Source organism: Thalassophryne amazonica, chromosome 7, assembly GCF_902500255.1.
Source record: "Thalassophryne amazonica chromosome 7, fThaAma1.1, whole genome shotgun sequence".
In the NCBI taxonomy this organism is placed as follows: Eukaryota; Metazoa; Chordata; class Actinopteri; order Batrachoidiformes; family Batrachoididae; genus Thalassophryne; species Thalassophryne amazonica.
This window is the reverse complement of record NC_047109.1, coordinates 115,130,244-115,149,950: the sequence shown is the minus strand read 5'-3', so window position 1 is coordinate 115,149,950 and position 19,707 is coordinate 115,130,244. Positions and strand designations below refer to the sequence as shown.

The following is a 19,707-nucleotide window of genomic DNA, read 5'->3' as shown; positions in this document are numbered from 1 at the left end:
CCTCTTTTGGAGGTCAGTTACAGCAAAAATAAATAAATAAATACAAAATAATAAAGAAAACACAGGTGAATAAACCCAAACATAACATATAAAGTTGCATTTTACTAATTTACTGAACAATTGTTTCCCTTAAAACAGCGGCATTACTTTTACTCAACAAAAATATAAACGCAACACTTTTGGTTTTGCTCCCATTTTGTATGAGATGAACTCAAAGATCTAAAACTTTTTCCACATACACAATATCACCATTTCCCTCAAATATTGTTCACAAACCAGTCTAAATCTGTGATAGTGAGCACTTCTCCTTTGCTGAGATAATCCATCCCACCTCACAGGTGTGCCATATCAAGATGCTGATTAGACACCATGATTAGTGCACAGGTGTGCCTTAGACTGCCCACAATAAAAGGCCACTCTGAAAGGTGCAGTTTTATCACACAGCACAATGCTTCAGATGTCGCAAGATTTGAGGGAGCGTGCAGTTGGCATGCTGACAGCAGGAATGTCAACCAGAGCTGTTGCTCGTGTATTGAATGTTCATTTCTCTACCATAAGCCGTCTCCAAAGGCGTTTCAGAGAATTTGGCAGTACATCCAACCAGCCTCACAACCGCAGACCACGTGTAACCACACCAGCCCAGGACCTCCACATCCAGCATGTTCACCTCCAAGATCGTCTGAGACCAGCCACTCAGACAGCTGCTGAAACAATCAGTTTGCATAACCAAAATATTTCTGCACAAACTGTCAGAAACCGTCTCAGGGAAGCTCATCTGTATGCTCGTCGTCCTCATCGGGGTCTCGACCTGACTCCAGTTCGTCGTCGTAACCGACTTGAGTGGGCAAATGCTCACATTCGCTGGCGTTTGGCACGTTGGAGAGGTGTTCTCTTCACGGATGAATCCCGGTTAACACTGTTCAGGGCAGATGGCAGACAGCGTGTGTGGCGTCGTGTGGGTGAGCGGTTTTCTGATGTCAATGTTGTGGATCGAGTGGCCCATGGTGGCGGTGGGGTTATGGTATGGGCAGGCGTCTGTTATGGACGAAGAACACAGGTGCATTTTATTGATGGCATTTTGAATGCACAGAGGTACCGTGACGAGATCCTGAGGCCCATTGTTGTGCCATACATCCAAGAACATCACCTCATGTTGCAGCAGGATAATGCACGGCCCCATGTTGCAAAGATCTGTACACAATTCTTGGAAGCTGACAATGTCCCAGTTCTTGCATGGCCGGCATACTCACTGGACATGTCACCCATTGAGCATGTTTGGGATGCTCTGGACCGGCGTATACGACAGCGTGTACCAGTTCCTGCCAATGTCCAGCAACTTCGCACAGCCATTGAAGAGGAGTGGACCAACATTCCACAGGCCACAATTGACAACCTGATCAACTCTATGCGAAGGAGATGTGTTGCACTGCATGAGGCAAATGGTGGTCACACCAGATACTGACTGGTATCCCCCCCAATAAAACAAAACTGCACCTTTCAGAGTGGCCTTTTATTGTGGACAGTCTAAGGCACACCTGTGCACTAATCATGGTGTCTAATCAGCATCTTGATATGGCACACCTGTGAGGTGGGATGGATTATCTCAGCAAAGGAGAAGTGCTCACTATCACAGATGTAGACTGGTTTGTGATTAATATTTGAGGGAAATGGTGATATTGTGTATGTGGAAAAAGTTTTAGATCTTTGAGTTCATCTCATACAAAATGGGAGCAAAACCAAAAGTGTTGCGTTTATATTTTTGTTGAGTGTATATCCAAAAACAACAAAACACTAATTTATAAGGCTGATGTGTTTATGCATAAAAATATGGCAAAACTGCAGCTATAGCTACTGATTCACTGTGTTGAGTGTATGTTTTAAATTGATAAAACAACAACAACAAAAACTGTGCCAAGGAAGAGAGAAGTGTCCTCAATGAACAAAAGTGCATAAAGGCATCATTACCTTCACAATTCATATACTGTACCTGAGTTTTAGAAAAAGAAAAAAGTGCATATGATGCAAATATTACTGTAAATAAAAAATACAACGGCCATATCAGTCTACTTTCTCACTCTTCAGCCCACTTGAATATTTGTCTCTTTGCCATTAAACACTTGCCCAGAAACTAATTGGGGCTGAAGATCAGAATCATCACATTCAACTAACATCTAACACGTTCTTACCTTAAATGTTGCTATGTAGGAAAAAAGTGCTTCTACATTTTCTGGACTGAGGGTGGCGCCTCTCCTCATGTTTTACAAGCAGCACACAGCGTGTTTAAACACCGTCACACTCGACTCTCCTGAAGTTCAGTAATATTTGCGACTTCCCTGCCGATTCTATGAGCTTAATAGAGAAGTCGTTATTTCTGACTTTGGATTGCAAATCACTTTTTAGCACACTGGTTTCTTCGCTGATGTTTGCTCCCTCCATTGCTCTTCTTTGAATTCCAGTGGGAAGCAAAGGCCGGAAACACCATTAGGCTTACTGAAAGAAAACAGAATGGCGGCACCAGTCCTTTGTTTTTTTGTTTTTTTTTGTTTGTTTTTTGTCCTATTAGTTGGTTCCTGCTCCTGTCTGCTCCTTTGAACATTTTATCCTGTCCCAATCATGTGAGAAATAGCAAAGTTGACTCCCATCCCGTGGGAATCCCATGGAAATCCTGTGACCCATGGGATTCCTGAAAAAAATGTCAGCCTCTACTCCACAGTTGCGCTGTGTTTAATCCCACCTCTGTGTTCTTGGGCTTACCACAGCCTCCAGCATGAGACATTTTCACATTGTGGAACTAATTTAGAAGAAGAAGAAAAAGGATAATCCCAGTTGATGCAGACAGGTGTGTTGAGCACACTGACCATGAGCCACAGCTGCAGGACTCTCTTGGCCACTTCCTAAAGTGGCTCTCTCTCTCTCCTCTTTTTTGGCGTGCTCCCATGGCAAATCCGTCATCAGTGCCTCACAAACCTCTTTCATGATTCTGGCACGTTGAAGAGAAAGTCCATTATCTCCTGAAAATAACATATTCTGACTTTTTCCCAATGTAAGAAATCTGTCTGCATGTTAATGCAGCCTGTAAAAACAGCGTCATGGAGACGTTCCATGTGCGCATTCACGGTGGCAGTAAAATAGCGTCCTACGACACAGACAGCAGATTTAGCACACGTTAGGATCCAAAATCCGACAGACTTTCAAGAAATTACAAGTTTCAGGGTTTCAGGGTGTTGACATACCCTGGCAGAATTATTATTATTATTATTATTTTTATTATTGTTATTATTATTTTTTGCCATTTATTGTCAAACAACTGTGTTTCCTCTTTTTAAATCATGATCGGGGAGATGATGGTCTAGTGCAGGGGTCGGCAATACGGGCAGAGAACTGCAGGTTCTCCTTGCAACCAATCACCTCCCCTGAACATAAACACCTGATCATCAATGAAATCACCTGCTGAGGTGATTGGTAGCAAAGAAAACCTGCAGTTTCGCAGCCCTTTCATGGCACATGATTGGCCACACCTGCTGTAGTGGTTAAACGCTGGCGACCAGAAAATCCTTGGTTCAAATCCCAGCCTGACCGGAAAATCACTAAGGGCAAAGTCCTTAATCCCTGAGTTGCTCCCGGTGTGTAGTGAGCACCTTGCATGGCAGCACCCGGACGTCGGTGTGTGAGTGCATTTGTGTGAATGGGTGAATGTGAGGCATGGAGAACTATGCCTGTTTGTGCATACGCAAACAGGCATAGTTTGGTGCTTTTTTTTCCACCTGAGCGCAGGTGGAAAAAAGATGGACTGCAAGTCTCTTATGATATTTTAAAGGAGACCTGGCTCGCATATCAGAACATGGTGAAAGATGAAAAGATTAAATATCTTTCTGAGGTGGTCTCCAATAATGTTAATAATCCACGTGTTCTTTTTAAAACTATTGAGACAGTGCTTAACCCCCTCAGCCCACAGGGTTAGAATCAACACCTGACACTTGTAATGCATTTTTGCACTTTTTTACTGAGAAAGTGGAAAGAATTAGAGCCAGTATTCAGACTTCTTCATGTAGCCCTTTTCCTGACATGCCTTGCTCATCTGTTGTCATTTTGAGCCAGTGTCTTTTCCATGTCTGTCTAAAGTTGTCTGTGAACTTAAGCCTGTTTCGAGTCCACTTGACCCCGTTCCTCCTCGACTGTTCAAAGAAGTCTGGAGACCTATTGGCCCTAATGCCCTTGACATTATAAATAGCAGTCTGCTGTCTGGTGTTGTTCCTCTGTTTTGTAAAGAGACAGTTATTGAACCCCTTCTGAAAAAACCTAGCCTTGATTCTGCGAATATCTGTCATTTTAGGCCAATTTCTAAGCTGCCTTTTTTGGCTAAAATTTTAGAGAAATGTGTTCTTATGCAGCTGCAGTTTTTCCTAGAAGCACATGGCATTTTTGATATTTTTCAGTGAGGTTATAAAGCCCTTCATAGTACAGAGTCGGCACTTTTAAAGGTTTTTAATGATTTGTTTTTAGTGACTGATTCTGGTGATTCGGCCATTTTTGTCCTTTTAGACTTGTCAGCTGCGTTTGACACAGTCGACCACACAACTCTTTTAAATCATTTGGACAACTGTGTGGGGGTTAGGGGGACTGCCCTGGAGTGGTTCAAGTCTTATCTCAGTGGGAGGAGCTGCTCTGTCAAATTGGGGGATTTCACCTCTTCCTCTGCATCTCTAAATTGTGGAGTACCGCAGGGGTCAATCCTAGTGCCTGTTCTTTTTGCCCTCTACCTCCTCTCACTGAGTCAAATCTTTAAAAATCATGGCTTACAATATCATTTTTACGCAGATGACTGTCAGATTTACCTGCCACTCAAAAAACTTGCTTCTACCCCTTTGGTGCCTCTTTTGAATTGTTTGAGTGACGTCAAGGCTTGGTTGGCCCACAACTTTTTAAGTCTAAATGAGGACAAAACAGAGGTAATTTTATTTGGAAATACTGACCCCTTCTTGGACTTGTGTCCTCTTAAACAGTACGTGAAACAGTCTGTCACCAACCTCGGCGTCATTATTGACAAAGATTTTAAATTTGACAAGATTTAAATTAACGCCGTTGTCAAATCTGGATTTTATCATTTGCATCTTTTATCTAAAGTTAAACCTTTTTTATCTTTTAATGTTTTCAAACAAGTCATGCATGCTTTTGTCTCCTCTTGTTTAGACTACTGTACTGGTAGCAGAAAGCGAGAGCACATCACTGCGGTCTTGGCATCTCTGCACTGGCTTCCAGTTCATTTTAGAGTTGATTTTAAGATTTTATTGTTTGTTTTTAAAGCTTTGAATGGACTGGCCCCGACGTACATTTCGGACCTCATCCGAATTTATCAGCCTCCCCATGCTTTGTGGTCTGAGGGCCAGCTCCAGCTTGTGGTGATTGTGACGAGACTTGAAACTAGGGGAGACAGGGCTTTTTCTGTTGTGGGCCCTCAGCTGTGGAATGATTTGCCCCTTAACATTCGAACAGCCCCCACTGTAGAGTGTTTTAAGTCTTGTCTAAAGACCCATTTTTATGCTTTGGCTTTTAACACTGCATGAGTGTGTGGTCCTCTGTGATTTTTTTTTTGTTTTTTTTTGTACAGCACTTTGGAAACTGTTTGTGAAATGTGCGATATAAATAAAGGGTATGGTATGGTATCATTGTAAAGCGCTTTGAGTATCTGATGCAGATGGAAAAGCGCTATATAAATGCATCCCAGTTACCATTTATGATGACAACAGAAATGACCCAAATGACCCTGATCAGAAGATTACACCCCCCTGTTCTTAATATTGTGTATTGCCCCCTTTAACATCATTGACAGCTTGGAGTCTTTTGTGGACGAAGCTCTCTGATGGTGAAGCTGCCACTGAATGTGTTTTGGACTTTATTTACATCAATTACAAAGAAATACAAACAGTATGACACTCTGTGGTAAATCTGCAAGGAGCAGACAGTTCTCAAAAACTGAGTGACAGTGCAAGGAGAAGGGTGAGAAAAGCCACCAAGACACCCAGACAACCCAGACGTTATGGGCTTCTGTGGCACACACAGTGGAGCACAGTGATCAGTGATAATTTTTCCTTACATCTTTGCAGGTCAGGATCTTCTCCCCCCTCATGGGGCTGCTAATTGCACAGAGCTGAACGGAACCATCAGACTGGCGTCACCACTGAACAGCCAGCCTGCCGGTGCCACTCTGACTATCACCAACGACCACCTTCTACCTCACAGTCCAGCCAACACGGAGATGCCAGGTTAGGATTTGCATGCTGATGTACGTATGTTTGTGTGAACAGAAGGGCAGCTTCCATTCAGCAGCTGGTTATTTTGGTCATTATTAAGAAACTGTATGATCACTTATTTATAGATTTATCTCGGTTATACATCATGTAGCCCCCAGATTTTTCAGTTTGTGATTGAACCTCAGATGAAGAAGGTTGGATGTGGACAGATGATAGAAGGCTGTGAAATTTCACCCTTCTTTCCAGGATTGTTTTCCTTTTCTCCAGATGAAAGTGTTCAGACCAGTTTATAACCAGTCTAAACCCGCTGGCGGAACCAGCTAACTTGTGTTGAGAGAAACAAATGGAAAATGCAGTACATTCACTGGTTTTGTCGGAACCCGAAAGCTTGTCCAGTGGCCGTTAAAAAAAAAAAGGTAGCGGTGAAGGTGTGACAAAGTGTTGATGGAGTTACAGTAACTGGCCTCCCAGAGCGTTAGATGAGCTTAGAACCCAAACTGGTCAGCTTTATGAAAGCAGGCGAGAAGACACCGTTTTCATAGTTCCCAAGCAAGGAAAATGAACATCTCAGATGGAGCAGGCAGGTGGGAAATTTATCAGTAATCTCTAGCTTCATATCATCTTGTTTTCTGAATGTGGGAAAACGCTGATTATGGTCCAACTCAGAGTACCATTAGAGGGAGCCTTTGAAGAACCAAATGGGCAGAAGACGACGCAGTATGCAGAACTGGAAGAAGTGGTGAGGCTGAATGGATAGTCAGTTTGGATGGCGTTTGGTAATGTTGGTGCAAGGGGCCTCCGTGAAATGTCAGAAATTGCAGCCTTGCTGACAGCTGGCATTAAAGGCAAAGGCTGAATTTGTGCTTTGAAGAAAATAGGGACTGAAACAGGTTGTCTTTGTTGGACACATTACTATTGTAGCCTGAGGTCTTCCTCAAGTGGACAATGAATGGTTTCGCTCGACTTCTCACCAAGAAACTGTACCAGGTCTAATCGTCAAAACGGCTGGACATTTAATGACGTGGAAGATTTATCTGTTTAATGTGATTGACTAATGTCAAGAAAAGAACCAAAATATTACCACACTACACTGTGTTGACCATACAACACATGGTGTACTCTAGCGGCTTCTAGCGGGGACTAGAAGGAGAGAGCATATCTCACCCATATTGGCCTCTCTTCATTGGCTTCCTGTTAATTCTAGAATAGAATTTAAAATTCTTCTTCTTACTTATAAGGTTTTGAATAATCAGGTCCCATCTTATGTTAGGGACCTCATAGTACCATATCACCCCAATAGAGCGCTTCGCTCTCAGACTGCAGGCTTACTTGTAGTTCCTAGGGTTTGTAAGAGTAGAATGGGAGGCAGAGCCTTCAGCTTTCAGGCTCCTCTCCTGTGGAACCAGCTCCCAATTCAGATCAGGGAGACAGACACCCTCTCTACTTTTAAGATTAGGCTTAAAACTTTCCTTTTTGCTAAAGCTTATAGTTAGGGCTGGATCAGGTGACCCTGAACCATCCCTTATTTATGCTGCTATAGACTTAGACTGCTGGGGGGTTCCCATGATGCACTGAGTGTTTCTTTCTCTTTTTGCTCTGTATGCACCACTCTGCATACACTCTGCTCCCCTCCACAGCATGTCTTTTTCCTGGTTCTCTCCCTCAGCCCCAACCAGTCCCAGCAGAAGACTGCCTCTCCCTGAGCCTGGTTCTGCTGGAGGTTTCTTCCTGTTAAAAGGGAGTTTTTCCTTCCCACTGTCGCCAAGTGCTTGCTCACAGGGGGTCGTTTTGACCGTTGGGGTTTTTATGTAATTATTGTATGGCCTTGCCTTACAATATAAAGCGCCTTGGGGCAACTGTTTGTTGTGATTTGGTGCTATATAAATAAAATTGATTGATTGATTGATTGTTGGAGTTGGAGAGTCTACTCATAGTAGTCAATCAAGACAACCCAGCTAGCTGATTAATTTTCTTCATGTGAAGTAATTCTTAATGTAATTCTTAATGTCCTGCACAGCTGCTAAAAGCAGAGACAGGATCCCCTCACAGAGATTGTTTCACTGCGGACAGAGATCAAGATCCACCAGCAACAAGCACTTCACTCACTGAAGGGTTTTGAATAAATATTTTACATCTGCATTTACGTTGTTTCCATGTAGTTCACTGTGTTTTTTTGGTGTTTTTAACTTGTAAGTCTGTAGGTTTTTTAAATTTATTTTGGAGTTTCCCTGCTAATATTTGACCTTACTAATTTGACTAATGGTACAAGACTTGTCAGCTAATGATTTTCGTGAGTCCTACCAATCCTAGTTTTTGTGCCATAAAATTCAGTCTTTAGCCACACAAGATTCGTGACCAAAAGGACCCATGTTTGTTTTTTTGTTGTTTTTTTACACATTAACATTTCTTCACATTCAGCAGGCTGATCTTGATACTGATACTGTATATTATAGCTTCTCTGTTTTTTACTGTCTTGTGCTTCTCTTCATATCTTTACACCGTTTCTAGGCAAACCTCTGTTGTGTTGCTTCTTATAACCTTACATCATGATAGAAACAACAGTAAACATAAACAAATGAATTGTGTAATTGCTTCCCAAAGGAGACACTCTCAGTTTCACCCTGTCTCTCTAATTGGACATTGGTGACCGTTACACGTGTGCAGGGAAAAATCCATGAGACTGAAAGAGAAGGGATCAGTTTACCTAAGGAAACAAATGCAACCCAGAATTCAAAAATGTTTGAACAATATGGAAAATGCAAATTAAAAATTATCCCTGGATCGATTCTTAGATTTACTGTGATTTTGATTTAATTGCTGACTGTATGAACCCAAGATATTTCACACTTTGTTGGATTAACTTAATTTTTTTTGTTAATAAACACCCGTTCCTGCATTTCAGGCCTGCAGTACATTCCAAAAAAGTTGCGACGAGGGCAATTTAGAGATAGTAATTAGACAAAACAAAACAACAGATGATTGTCATTACAATTTGATACAGAAGCCGTAACCATGAAAGGCTGAGCCTTTGAGCAAAGATTATTGAAATGTTTAAAAGCAGTTTTCCTCAATGAAAATAATGAAAAATTGGAATTGTAGTGCATAAACCGCAATATAAAAAAAGCCTAAACTGAACACCCATGATGTCTGATCCCTCAGACAGCACTGCATCAATAGCTGGTATAACCACATGGCAATGGGATTACTTTGGGAAACCTTTGTCAAGCACTACATTACAGAGCTAGTCATGTGTGGGTTGGACCATCCTACAATGGAAATGTGTTTCGTGGTCATACAAATGAGTATTCCTCATCATTTTGGAAGAAATGGACACCATGTGACCACAGATGAAAAGGACCATCCAGACTGTTATCAGCAACAAGTCCATAATCCAGGGTCTGTCATGTTATGAGGCTGTGTCAGTGTCCTTGGCAAAGATAATTTACACTTCTTTAAAGGCAGCATTAATACAAAAAAGTGCGTTAAGATTTAAAAAGCAGCATATGCTGCCATGAAGATGACATCTTTTTCCAGGGACATCCTTGCATTGTTGAACAAGACAATGCAAAACCACATTTTGCACAGATTACAAAGGCATGTCTGCAGAAGGAGAAGTAGTAAGGGCTGGACTGGGACCAAAACAACGGCCCTGGCATTTATGGCCATGGCGGCCCACCATGATTATGTATATGATATGTGAAGGTGCGCAACATACCAAAGGATATATGTGCACATTGTATTTTAAATTAAAATTAAAACAAAGTGTAGCAGCCTACATCAATCAATCAATCAGTTTTTTTTATATAGCGCCAAATCACAACAAACAGTTGCCCCAAGGCGCTTTATATTGTAAGGCAAGGCCATACAATAATTATGTAAAACCCCAACGGTCAAAACGACCCCCTGTGAGCAAGCACTTGGCGACAGTGGGAAGGAAAAACTCCCTTTTAACAGGAAGAAACCTCCAGCAGAACCAGGCTCAGGGAGGGGCAGTCTTCTGCTGGGACTGGTTGGGGCTGAGGGAGAGAACCAGGAAAAAGACATGCTGTGGAGGGGAGCAGAGATCGATCACTAATGATTAAATGCAGAGTGGTGCATACAGAGCAAAAAGAGAAAGAAACAGTGCATCATGGGAACCCCCCAGCAGTCTACGTCTATAGCAGCATAACTAAGGGATGGTTCAGGGTCACCTGATCCAGCCCTAACTATAAGCTTTAGCAAAAAGGAAAGTTTTAAGCCTAATCTTAAAAGTAGAGAGGGTGTCTGTCTCCCTGATCTGAATTGGGAGCTGGTTCCACAGGAGAGGAGCCTGAAAGCTGAAGGCTCTGCCTCCCATTCTACTCTTACAAACCCTAGGAACTACAAGTAAGCCTGCAGTCTGAGAGCGAAGCGCTCTATTGGGGTGATATGGTACTACGAGGTCCCTAAGATAAGATGGGACCTGATTATTCAAAACCTTATAAGTAAGAAGAAGAATTTTAAATTCTATTCTAGAATTAACAGGAAGCCAATGAAGAGAGGCCAATATGGGTGAGATATGCTCTCTCCTTCTAGTCCCCGTCAGTACTCTAGCTGCAGCATTTTGAATTAACTGAAGGCTTTTTAGGGAACTTTTAGGACAACCTGATAATAATGAATTACAATAGTCCAGCCTAGAGGAAATAAATGCATGAATTAGTTTTTCAGCATCACTCTGAGACAAGACCTTTCTGATTTTAGAGATATTGCGTAAATGCAAAAAAGCAGTCCTACATATTTGTTTAATATGCGCTTTGAATGACATATCCTGATCAAAAATGACTCCAAGATTTCTCACAGTATTACTAGAGGTCAGGGTAATGCCATCCAGAGTAAGGATCTGGTTAGACACCATGTTTCTAAGATTTGTGGGGCCAAGTACAATAACTTCAGTTTTATCTGAGTTTAAAAGCAGGAAATTAGAGGTCATCCATGTCTTTATGTCTGTAAGACAATCCTGCAGTTTAGCTAATTGGTGTGTGTCCTCTGGCTTCATGGATAGATAAAGCTGGGTATCATCTGCGTAACAATGAAAATTTAAGCAATACTGTCTAATAATACTGCCTAAGGGAAGCATATATAAAGTGAATAAAATTGGTCCTAGCACAGAACCTTGTGGAACTCCATAATTAACTTTAGTCTGTGAAGAAGATTCCCCATTTACATGAACAAATTGTAATCTATTAGACAAATATGATTCAAACCACCGCAGCGCAGTGCCTTTAATACCTATGGCATCCTCTAATCTCTGTAATAAAATTTTATGGTCAACAGTATCAAAAGCAGCACTGAGGTCTAACAGAACAAGCACAGAGATGAGTCCACTGTCCGAGGCCATAAGAAGATCATTTGTAACCTTCACTAATGCTGTTTCTGTACTTTGATGAATTCTAAAGCCTGACTGAAACTCTTCAAATAGACCATTCCTCTGCAGATGATCAGTTAGCTGTTTTACAACTACCCTTTCAAGAATTTTTGAGAGAAAAGGAAGGTTGGAGATTGGCCTATAATTAGCTAAGATAGCTGGGTCAAGTGATGGCTTTTTAAGTAATGGTTTAATTACTGCCACCTTAAAAGCCTGTGGTACATAGCCAACTAACAAAGATAGATTGATCATATTTAAGATCGAAGCATTAAATAATGGTAGGGCTTCCTTGAGCAGCCTGGTAGGAATGGGGTCTAATAAACATGTTGATGGTTTGGATGAAGTAACTAATGAAAATAACTCAGACAGAACAATCGGAGAGAAAGAGTCTAACCAAATACCGGCATCACTGAAAGCAGCCAAAGATAACGATACGTCTTTGGGATGGTTATGAGTAATTTTTTCTCTAATAGTTAAAATTTTGTTAGCAAAGAAAGTCATGAAGTCATTACTAGTTAAAGTTAATGGAATACTCAGCTCAATAGAGCTCTGACTCTTTGTCAGCCTGGCTACAGTGCTGAAAAGAAACCTGGGGTTGTTCTTATTTTCTTCAATTAGTGATGAGTAGAAACATGTCCTAGCTTTACGGAGGGCTTTTTTATAGAGCAACAGACTCTTTTTCCAGGCTAAGTGAAGATCTTCTAAATTAGTGAGACGCCATTTCCTCTCCAACTTACGGGTTATCTGCTTTAAGCTACGAGTTTGTGAGTTATACCACGGAGTCAGGCACTTCTGATTTAAAGCTCTCTTTTTCAGAGGAGCTACAGCATCCAAAGTTGTCTTCAATGAGGATGTAAAACTATTGACGAGATACTCTATCTCCCTTACAGAGTTTAGGTAGCTACTCTGCACTGTGTTGTTATATGGCATTAGAGAACATAAAGAAGGAATCATATCCTTAAACCTAGTTACAGCGCTTTCTGAAAGACTTCTAGTGTAATGAAACTTATTCCCTACTGCTGGGTAGTCCATCAGACTGGAAGAGAGTAACCATGTTAAAAAAATTGATACGCTCTTTCTCTACTCAGAGACTTCCATCTTGAAAGAGACGGCCACAGTGTCACAATTCCCATCTTGAAGTGAAAGTGGACATCAAAAAAACACTGCTAGAGACGTCTTTTCAGAGACAATGAGAGAGAGATCGATAGAGAGTGAGAGAGACAGAGAGACAGAGGCAGGCAAACAATGGAAAGAAAGAGAGCAGGGATCAGTTAAGGTGTAGTTTAAATAATGTTGAGGTGAACAGAGAGATAACAGCTTATTTTGTACTTACATATGCTGAGACAAAAGGCTGCATGGACTTTGGTTTAGGTCAGATATGCTCAATTCATCTGATCCTGTCTCTTCTAGAATTAAAATAAGAGCCATTTAGTTAAACTCACATTGAAAGAAAAGGAACACACGTAAACGCCACATCAGGAAAAGGGAAACCTTCACTCTAAATATGCCCTCAGGGGAGAGAAAGAGAAGCCAGGTGGGTGAAGAGAACAGTGAGAATGAGACTGTTTCTAAAAGTTCACATCGACAGTATTGGTGTCTTTAAAATAATGCAGTAATAGATGGCTGCATTCATGACAGTTAAAGGATGAACAGCAGCATTCTACACCAACTGGAGAGGTGCAAGAGACGACTGGTTATTGCCAGAATAAGTACCTGAGTAAATCAACCATAATCTGCATTGATAATATATCATTTTCATTGCATCATACACCATGCTCACTTAGAAACAAATACAAATTCTTACAAAGTTAGAGAAATTGATCACTAAAAATCCCCCAGTTCTTCCCAGTGTGAAATTTGCATTTCCAAACTAAACTAGAGAGAGAGAGAGAGCATCAAACAGGATGCTCCATTAATGAAATGTCATACATATATATATATATATATATATATATATCCATGTTCCCACTTCAACCCTTTAAAACCGGAGACACAAGCCTGTAGACCTTGCGATAATGAGAGATCTTGGCTCCCAGGAGAACGGGTTCTTTTATCATCCCTTTAGTGTCCGACATTTCTGTATTTCACCCGAGGAAGCAAAATGCTACTTTCAGCAATCTGCAAAGATATTTCACATCATCGTTACCAAAATATGAAAAATCTGTGACATTGAAAGAAATTGGAAACAAATAAATAAATTAGGCAGGGATAATATCAGCTAGCTAAGTCCACAAATGGATTTTCCACAAAATATGCTAATGTCAAACATAACGCTCATATTAACAAGCTAAGTCCATTAATGTGCCACTATTGATCAAGTATGTTTAATTGACATTGTAGTATGGGGTCAAGTTCTCCTCCTGACCAACTTCTCCCTTGGGTCGAGATCTCTTGTATTCAACACAGCGCCCTCCCTGGTCACATTTTGTGACATTCTAGAATTACTTTTTCGACAACAAACTGCAAAGTTTGGATACTGGGTGTCTTTATTTTATTTTTTATAAAACAAGTATTTATGTTCATTGAAGTCAAGAAAGGGTGACTATAAAGTGAAGGCTCACAAGACATGTTGTGGCATGTCCAGCTGTTACACAATTTCTCGGATACTCACTCGACTGAAAAGCCATCGAAAGCAGTCTGAATCTTCTGAATGGTTTCCAACACGGAGAAGTTTTTTTGTTGTGCGCCATGAGTGGCTTTGTGCCAATGCGCGAAATCCTCTGTACGTCTTTCATTACAAAATCTCCTGTAACAGTGGAATGTGCCGCAAAAGTGCTATGTCCAGCTCTGTTGCCATTTCTGTAATAGTCACATGATGTCCCGAATCAACACAGCGTTCAGTTTAGAAATGATCTGGTCGTTCCAGCCTGTCGATAGCTGCTTGGTGCGCCGCGCGCCCTCCGCCGCTGTGGGCCGTCTTTAAAAAGTTTTAACAGTCCTTAATCCGTGTGACGCTGACAGAATCTTCACCGAAATCCATCTGAATCTTTCGAATGGTTTCCAACTGGCTGTCTCTAACAGTTTCTGAAAAAAATTTCATGGAGCAAAGCGGCAGTCTCTCAGCCAGTTCTCTTTCAAAAAAATCAGATGAGGGGGGTGGACCAGTGCTCACTCAAAGCCTGCCCACAGGCGAATGACGCAACCGACAGGCGTGAAAAAACACACATGCGCACGAAGGTTCAAGCTTGGCTGATGCAATCACACGTGATTCAAATCCATATAGTTTTGGAAAAAAATAAAAAGGTCCGTTACTTTTTGGACAAACCTCGTACATATGGATCCTAAAAGCAGGTTTTTAATTTACCAGCCATGTATATTCTCGGGGGTCATTGAGTGACTCACAGGAATGCTTGTTTCACAAAGGATACCCTTCCTTTTTGAGGGAAAGAAGGCTGCATTCCAAGGAGCCTTTGAAATGAGAGAGCATAGTGTCTCCACTTATGATGAATGTGGCCTTCGAAGGGTGCAGCTGCAGAATTGGGACACAGGCTATATGTCTTTAATGTGTTTAGGATTAGGAACAGGTTAGACCTGTGTAGGTCTCTCCTGGATTAGAAGGGCCGCGAGTTATAATCAGGCCATGGGAACTTAGCGGTTTGTCTTTTGATTCACAGTTTTTGGTGGTAAAATCTCACATTAGATTGTCTCTGTGTCTCTGTTCATTCAGTCTCTAGCCTGCAGCCAAGGACCACTTTATCCCACACCGCTGTGTCCCAGAGTTTAGTGATGTCACCAGGAGGCGTGGCCACAGACAACAGTGTCACACTGACGCTTGCAGAAGCTCAGGGGATGCTGGACGGTGTCACTCTTAACCTCAACACACAGGTAAAAGCCGTAACGTATAAAACCTCTTAAACTTTTGACTTGACTTTAAAAGGTTACATTTGTGCAAATGCATTTTGACTCGTCGCAAATGAACTCACCTCGTTCATGCTCAGTAGTTATCTTGTAAGAACAGAGCTGCAGCTATTCTTCCTGGGGTCCACCCAAATTTGCAAACACAATAAATCAAAAATACATTCAAAAAATCTATAAGAAAAAAAATTAAAATAAAAATCAAGAAAATAAAAAATCAAATCAAATCAAATTCATCATCACACGTGGGCATTAAAAATTGTATATATATTTAAAGGTTTGACCCAGATTGCTCGTTATACCAACAGTTGCAGTTTCAGAAGTTTTTTGAAAAGGCATTCATTAGAAGTGAGTTTAATGTAATCCGGTAAAAAATTCCATTCCTTCATACCCTTAAATATGATAGTGTTCTTAATGGCATTAGTTCTAGCAACAGGTAGCGTAAAGTTTCCCACCACAGCATGTCTGGTTCTGTATCTATGATTTTCTGAACTGAAAGAAAAATTCCTAAACAAAATACAAGGTAACTTAGTGACAATAATCTTTCTGTTGAAAAATAAGTGAATACAAAAGTCTGACTTTGACTAACAGCCAGTTTAAATTGTTGTGCATTGTGATGATGTTTGTCCTATAACGTCACTTAAGTGCTATACGAGCAGCCCTATTTTGAATAATCTGTAATTTATTTATCATTTCTCCAGAGGCATTTGACCAAACTGCTGGGCAATAGTCCAGGTATACTAATAGTTATGCTTTAATAGCATAATTCAATGTAGTAACTTAAAAACCTTGCATGTCTTCTCATAATTGATATACCCCTGCCCATTTTTACCAAAGTATTATTTATATGTTTTTCCATGATAATTTTGAGTCTGCCATTACACCCATCAGCTTAGTCTCATGTACTTGATTTATTATCATATTATTAATTTTAATGTTTAATGCGGGGTTTTTCATAATGACACGACTAGAGCCAATAATCATGCAGTTAGTCTTTACTGTATTTAAGACTAGCTTATTGGATTTTACCCAGTCAACTACCTTGTGCAGTTCAATATTTAAAACAGCTTCTAAATCATTGTGTGAGCATGCTGATGTATAAATGGTAGAATCATCTGCATACATCACTATATTAACTTTATCAAAAATATATGGTAAATTATTTGTGAAAATAGTAAATAATAATGGACCGAGACAACTCCCTTGTGGCAAACCACATACTACACCTGGTGTTAGAGAAGCTGCCATTAAAAAAAACTGTCTGTGTTCTGTTAGATAGGTAACTATAAAACCAGGTAAGAGCTGATAGCTCAAAACTGTAACCAGCAAGTTTTTCCAATAACAATTCATGGTCAATGAGAAATCAAGAAACACAGGACCGACTATATTCTTCTTTTCAACCTCTCTGAGCCAATCATCGGACATATGAGTCAGCACCGTGGCAGTGGAGTGACTCTTTCTATATGTGTGTTGGAAATCCGAGATTAAGTTATTCCAAGAAAAATAGTTACTAATTTGCTCATATACAATAGACTCCATAATTCTTTATAACACAGGTAGAATACTTATAGGTTGACTGTTTAAAGTATAAAACGTAAGTTTCTTATTTTTCGGTAGTGGGATAATTTTTGCCTGTTTCCAAATAAAACTGAGGTTTATTATATGAGTTAAAACAGGAGGAATACAATCAGATGCTAGTTTGAGAAGCCTACTGTCAAGACCATCAACCCCCCACTTGCTTGTCTTTACTTTTCAGGAATTCCTTTACCTTATTTGTACTTCTTCAAATTTAAACTTGATGTTTTTATTATTCATAATTTTATTCCTTGTCAATAGATAGGATTTAACATTACTCGGATTAGACATATTTTCTCTTAATTTGTCTAGTTTGCTTATAAAATAATTGTTCATACGAGGTCTGTTAGAAAAGTATCCGACCTTATTATTTTTTTAAACAACTATATGGATTTGAATCATGTGTGATTGCGTCAGACAAGCTTGAACCCTCGTGCACGTGTTGAGTTTTTTAAAGCCTGTCGGTTGCTTCATTTGCCTGTGAGCAGGCGTTGAGTGAGGTGTGGTCCACCCCTCTCGTCTATTTTTTATTGCAAATAAATGTCTGAACGATTTGGAGCTTTGCTCCCAGAAACTGTGAGAGACCTCCAGGTGGGCACCGTAGAAAAATTAATATGGCTTTCAGGGACGATTTTATGGGGATTAAACAGATTACGGGGTGTTACTGCCGCTTTAAGGACGGCCCACAACTGCTGAGAGTGCAGCGCGCTCCCAGCCCCCATCGACAGGCTGACACCCCGCACAAACAACCAGATCATTTCCAACGTGAAAGCTTTGTTGATCCAGGACCTCGTCTGACTTTCACAAAAAGGCAGAAGATGTGGACATCAGCACTTTTTCCGGCACATTCCACCGTTAAAGGAGTTTTTTTCATGGAAAGAAAAGCGGAGGGATGCGCCACGGCTCCGTTCATTACGCGGGACAAAACCACCTCGGTGTTGGTCTCTCAGGACAGCTTTCAGGTGGATTTCAGACGGATTCCGGTTGCTTTCCAGTCGTGTGAATATCCGATTGTGATTGTGCATGAGCTGGACATGCCAGAACATGTCCCGTGAGGCTTCATCACAGCATTTCTTTGCGCCGAGAGGCTGCACCGTGACGCGCGGTGGAGCAGCTTCTCTTTCCATGACAAAAACTCCTGTAACAGTGAAATGTGCCGTTCATTTTTAAACTGGACGCTGTCTTGATCCAGTATGTCATCTGACTAGCACAGGAATTGTGAAAAGACGTGGACATCAGCACTTTTTCCGGCACATTAAGACAGACGTGCGGAGGAGTTCCACGCAATCACATGTGATTCAAGTCCATATGTTTTTTTTTTTTAAATAATAAGGTCAGATACTTTTCTAACAGACCTCGTATAATTAGCAATATCTAAAGGCTTTGTTATGAATTTATTATTTTCCTCAAGAAAAGACAGATTGATTCTGTTTTTCTTAATTGGAAATTGTTGACTCATGTGCAACACTTGGTATGTCGAGGTGAGTTTTGACTGCAGATGGATGTTCTGGCTGTTCCACAGAAACATGCTGTGAATGTGAAAGGTTAGAAAATAATTTGAAATAACTGAATTTATTTTTTGATTATTTTAAAGTGCCAAACTTATCGGTGTGCCATGCAGGGGGCATAGCGTCCAGGTCAACTGAAGAGTGCTTCAGATGATTTTTTCTCAACATCACTTTAGCCAGTGGTGGGCACAGCTAACCAATACGTTAGCTTCAGTAGCTGCTAATCAGTTAACTGAAAAGTTATCTTTTATAATGCTAAGCTGATAAACTGCCTAAAAAATTATCAGAAGCTATAGCTAACCCCTAACTTTAAATATTGTCTCCAGTTAACTCTCAACTACTAACAAGCCGATTTTGAGGTTAAACACTGCCAAAGCTTCTAACAGAATCAAAGGTGTTTACAAACCCAAACACAGCCAGTGAGTCAGCGCTTCTGTCTTTGTGCGCTCTGCCCGCTGCTGTAGGGAAGAGTCATTTACCTTGACAGCATACAGTGTTCCAGCCATGAGGCAGAGTTCTTGAAAAGAAAAGCAGGTTTGACTTATGGGTTTGATTTATAAATCAAATTAATCCAGATAGAATAACTGCATTAATGTAAACTCTTAAAATGTACAAAGTGATATATAACACATATCTGTTAATTTTAAAATAATGCACTAATTCTGAAGATTTGAACATTAACACACATATTCCCAAAGGGATTATGGGTAAATTTAGCCTACGCTCATACTGATTGGTTGACTAATTCATTCTATGTAAAAGCCAACACAAGTGAATCAATGTAACGTGTATGTTGGTGTTTACGAATAGTCTGTTAAAAACTCTGTTAAATTGTAATGGAGGATTTTCAAGGTCCCGCTAGACAGCGCCTAAGCGCATGCGTGTTGACATTACAACTATCTGGTTAGGGAGACACGGTTTCTTTCAATAACAAGAACTGTCAAAAAACTTTCTCGTGTGTGGTTGGAGTCGTGTGGCAATAGGAATAGCCTTTTGAATGCTTGAATAACAATGTCAGTCGCACAAAGAAATCAAATAATAGTGAAAACATGTTCATTGCGCCCAGAATGTTGGTATTTTGGTTGTTGAACTTTGTGGTGCTGTGTTATAACAACGTATCAATCAGTCGCTCCGT

The 19,707-nt window shown here is 40.6% G+C and overlaps 1 protein-coding gene across 1 annotated transcript in view; it reads left to right on the top strand.

Moving 5' to 3' along the window:
- LOC117514799 (zinc finger protein 236-like) overlaps nucleotides 1–19,707 on the top strand; it is a 240,910-nt gene that overhangs the window by 177,223 nt on the left and 43,980 nt on the right. Inside the window, exons 25-26 of the mRNA XM_034175391.1 lie at nucleotides 6,105–6,263; nucleotides 15,302–15,459. Coding sequence (XP_034031282.1) covers nucleotides 6,105–6,263; nucleotides 15,302–15,459 — 317 coding nt within the window. The remainder of the gene's footprint in view (nucleotides 1–6,104; nucleotides 6,264–15,301; nucleotides 15,460–19,707) is intronic.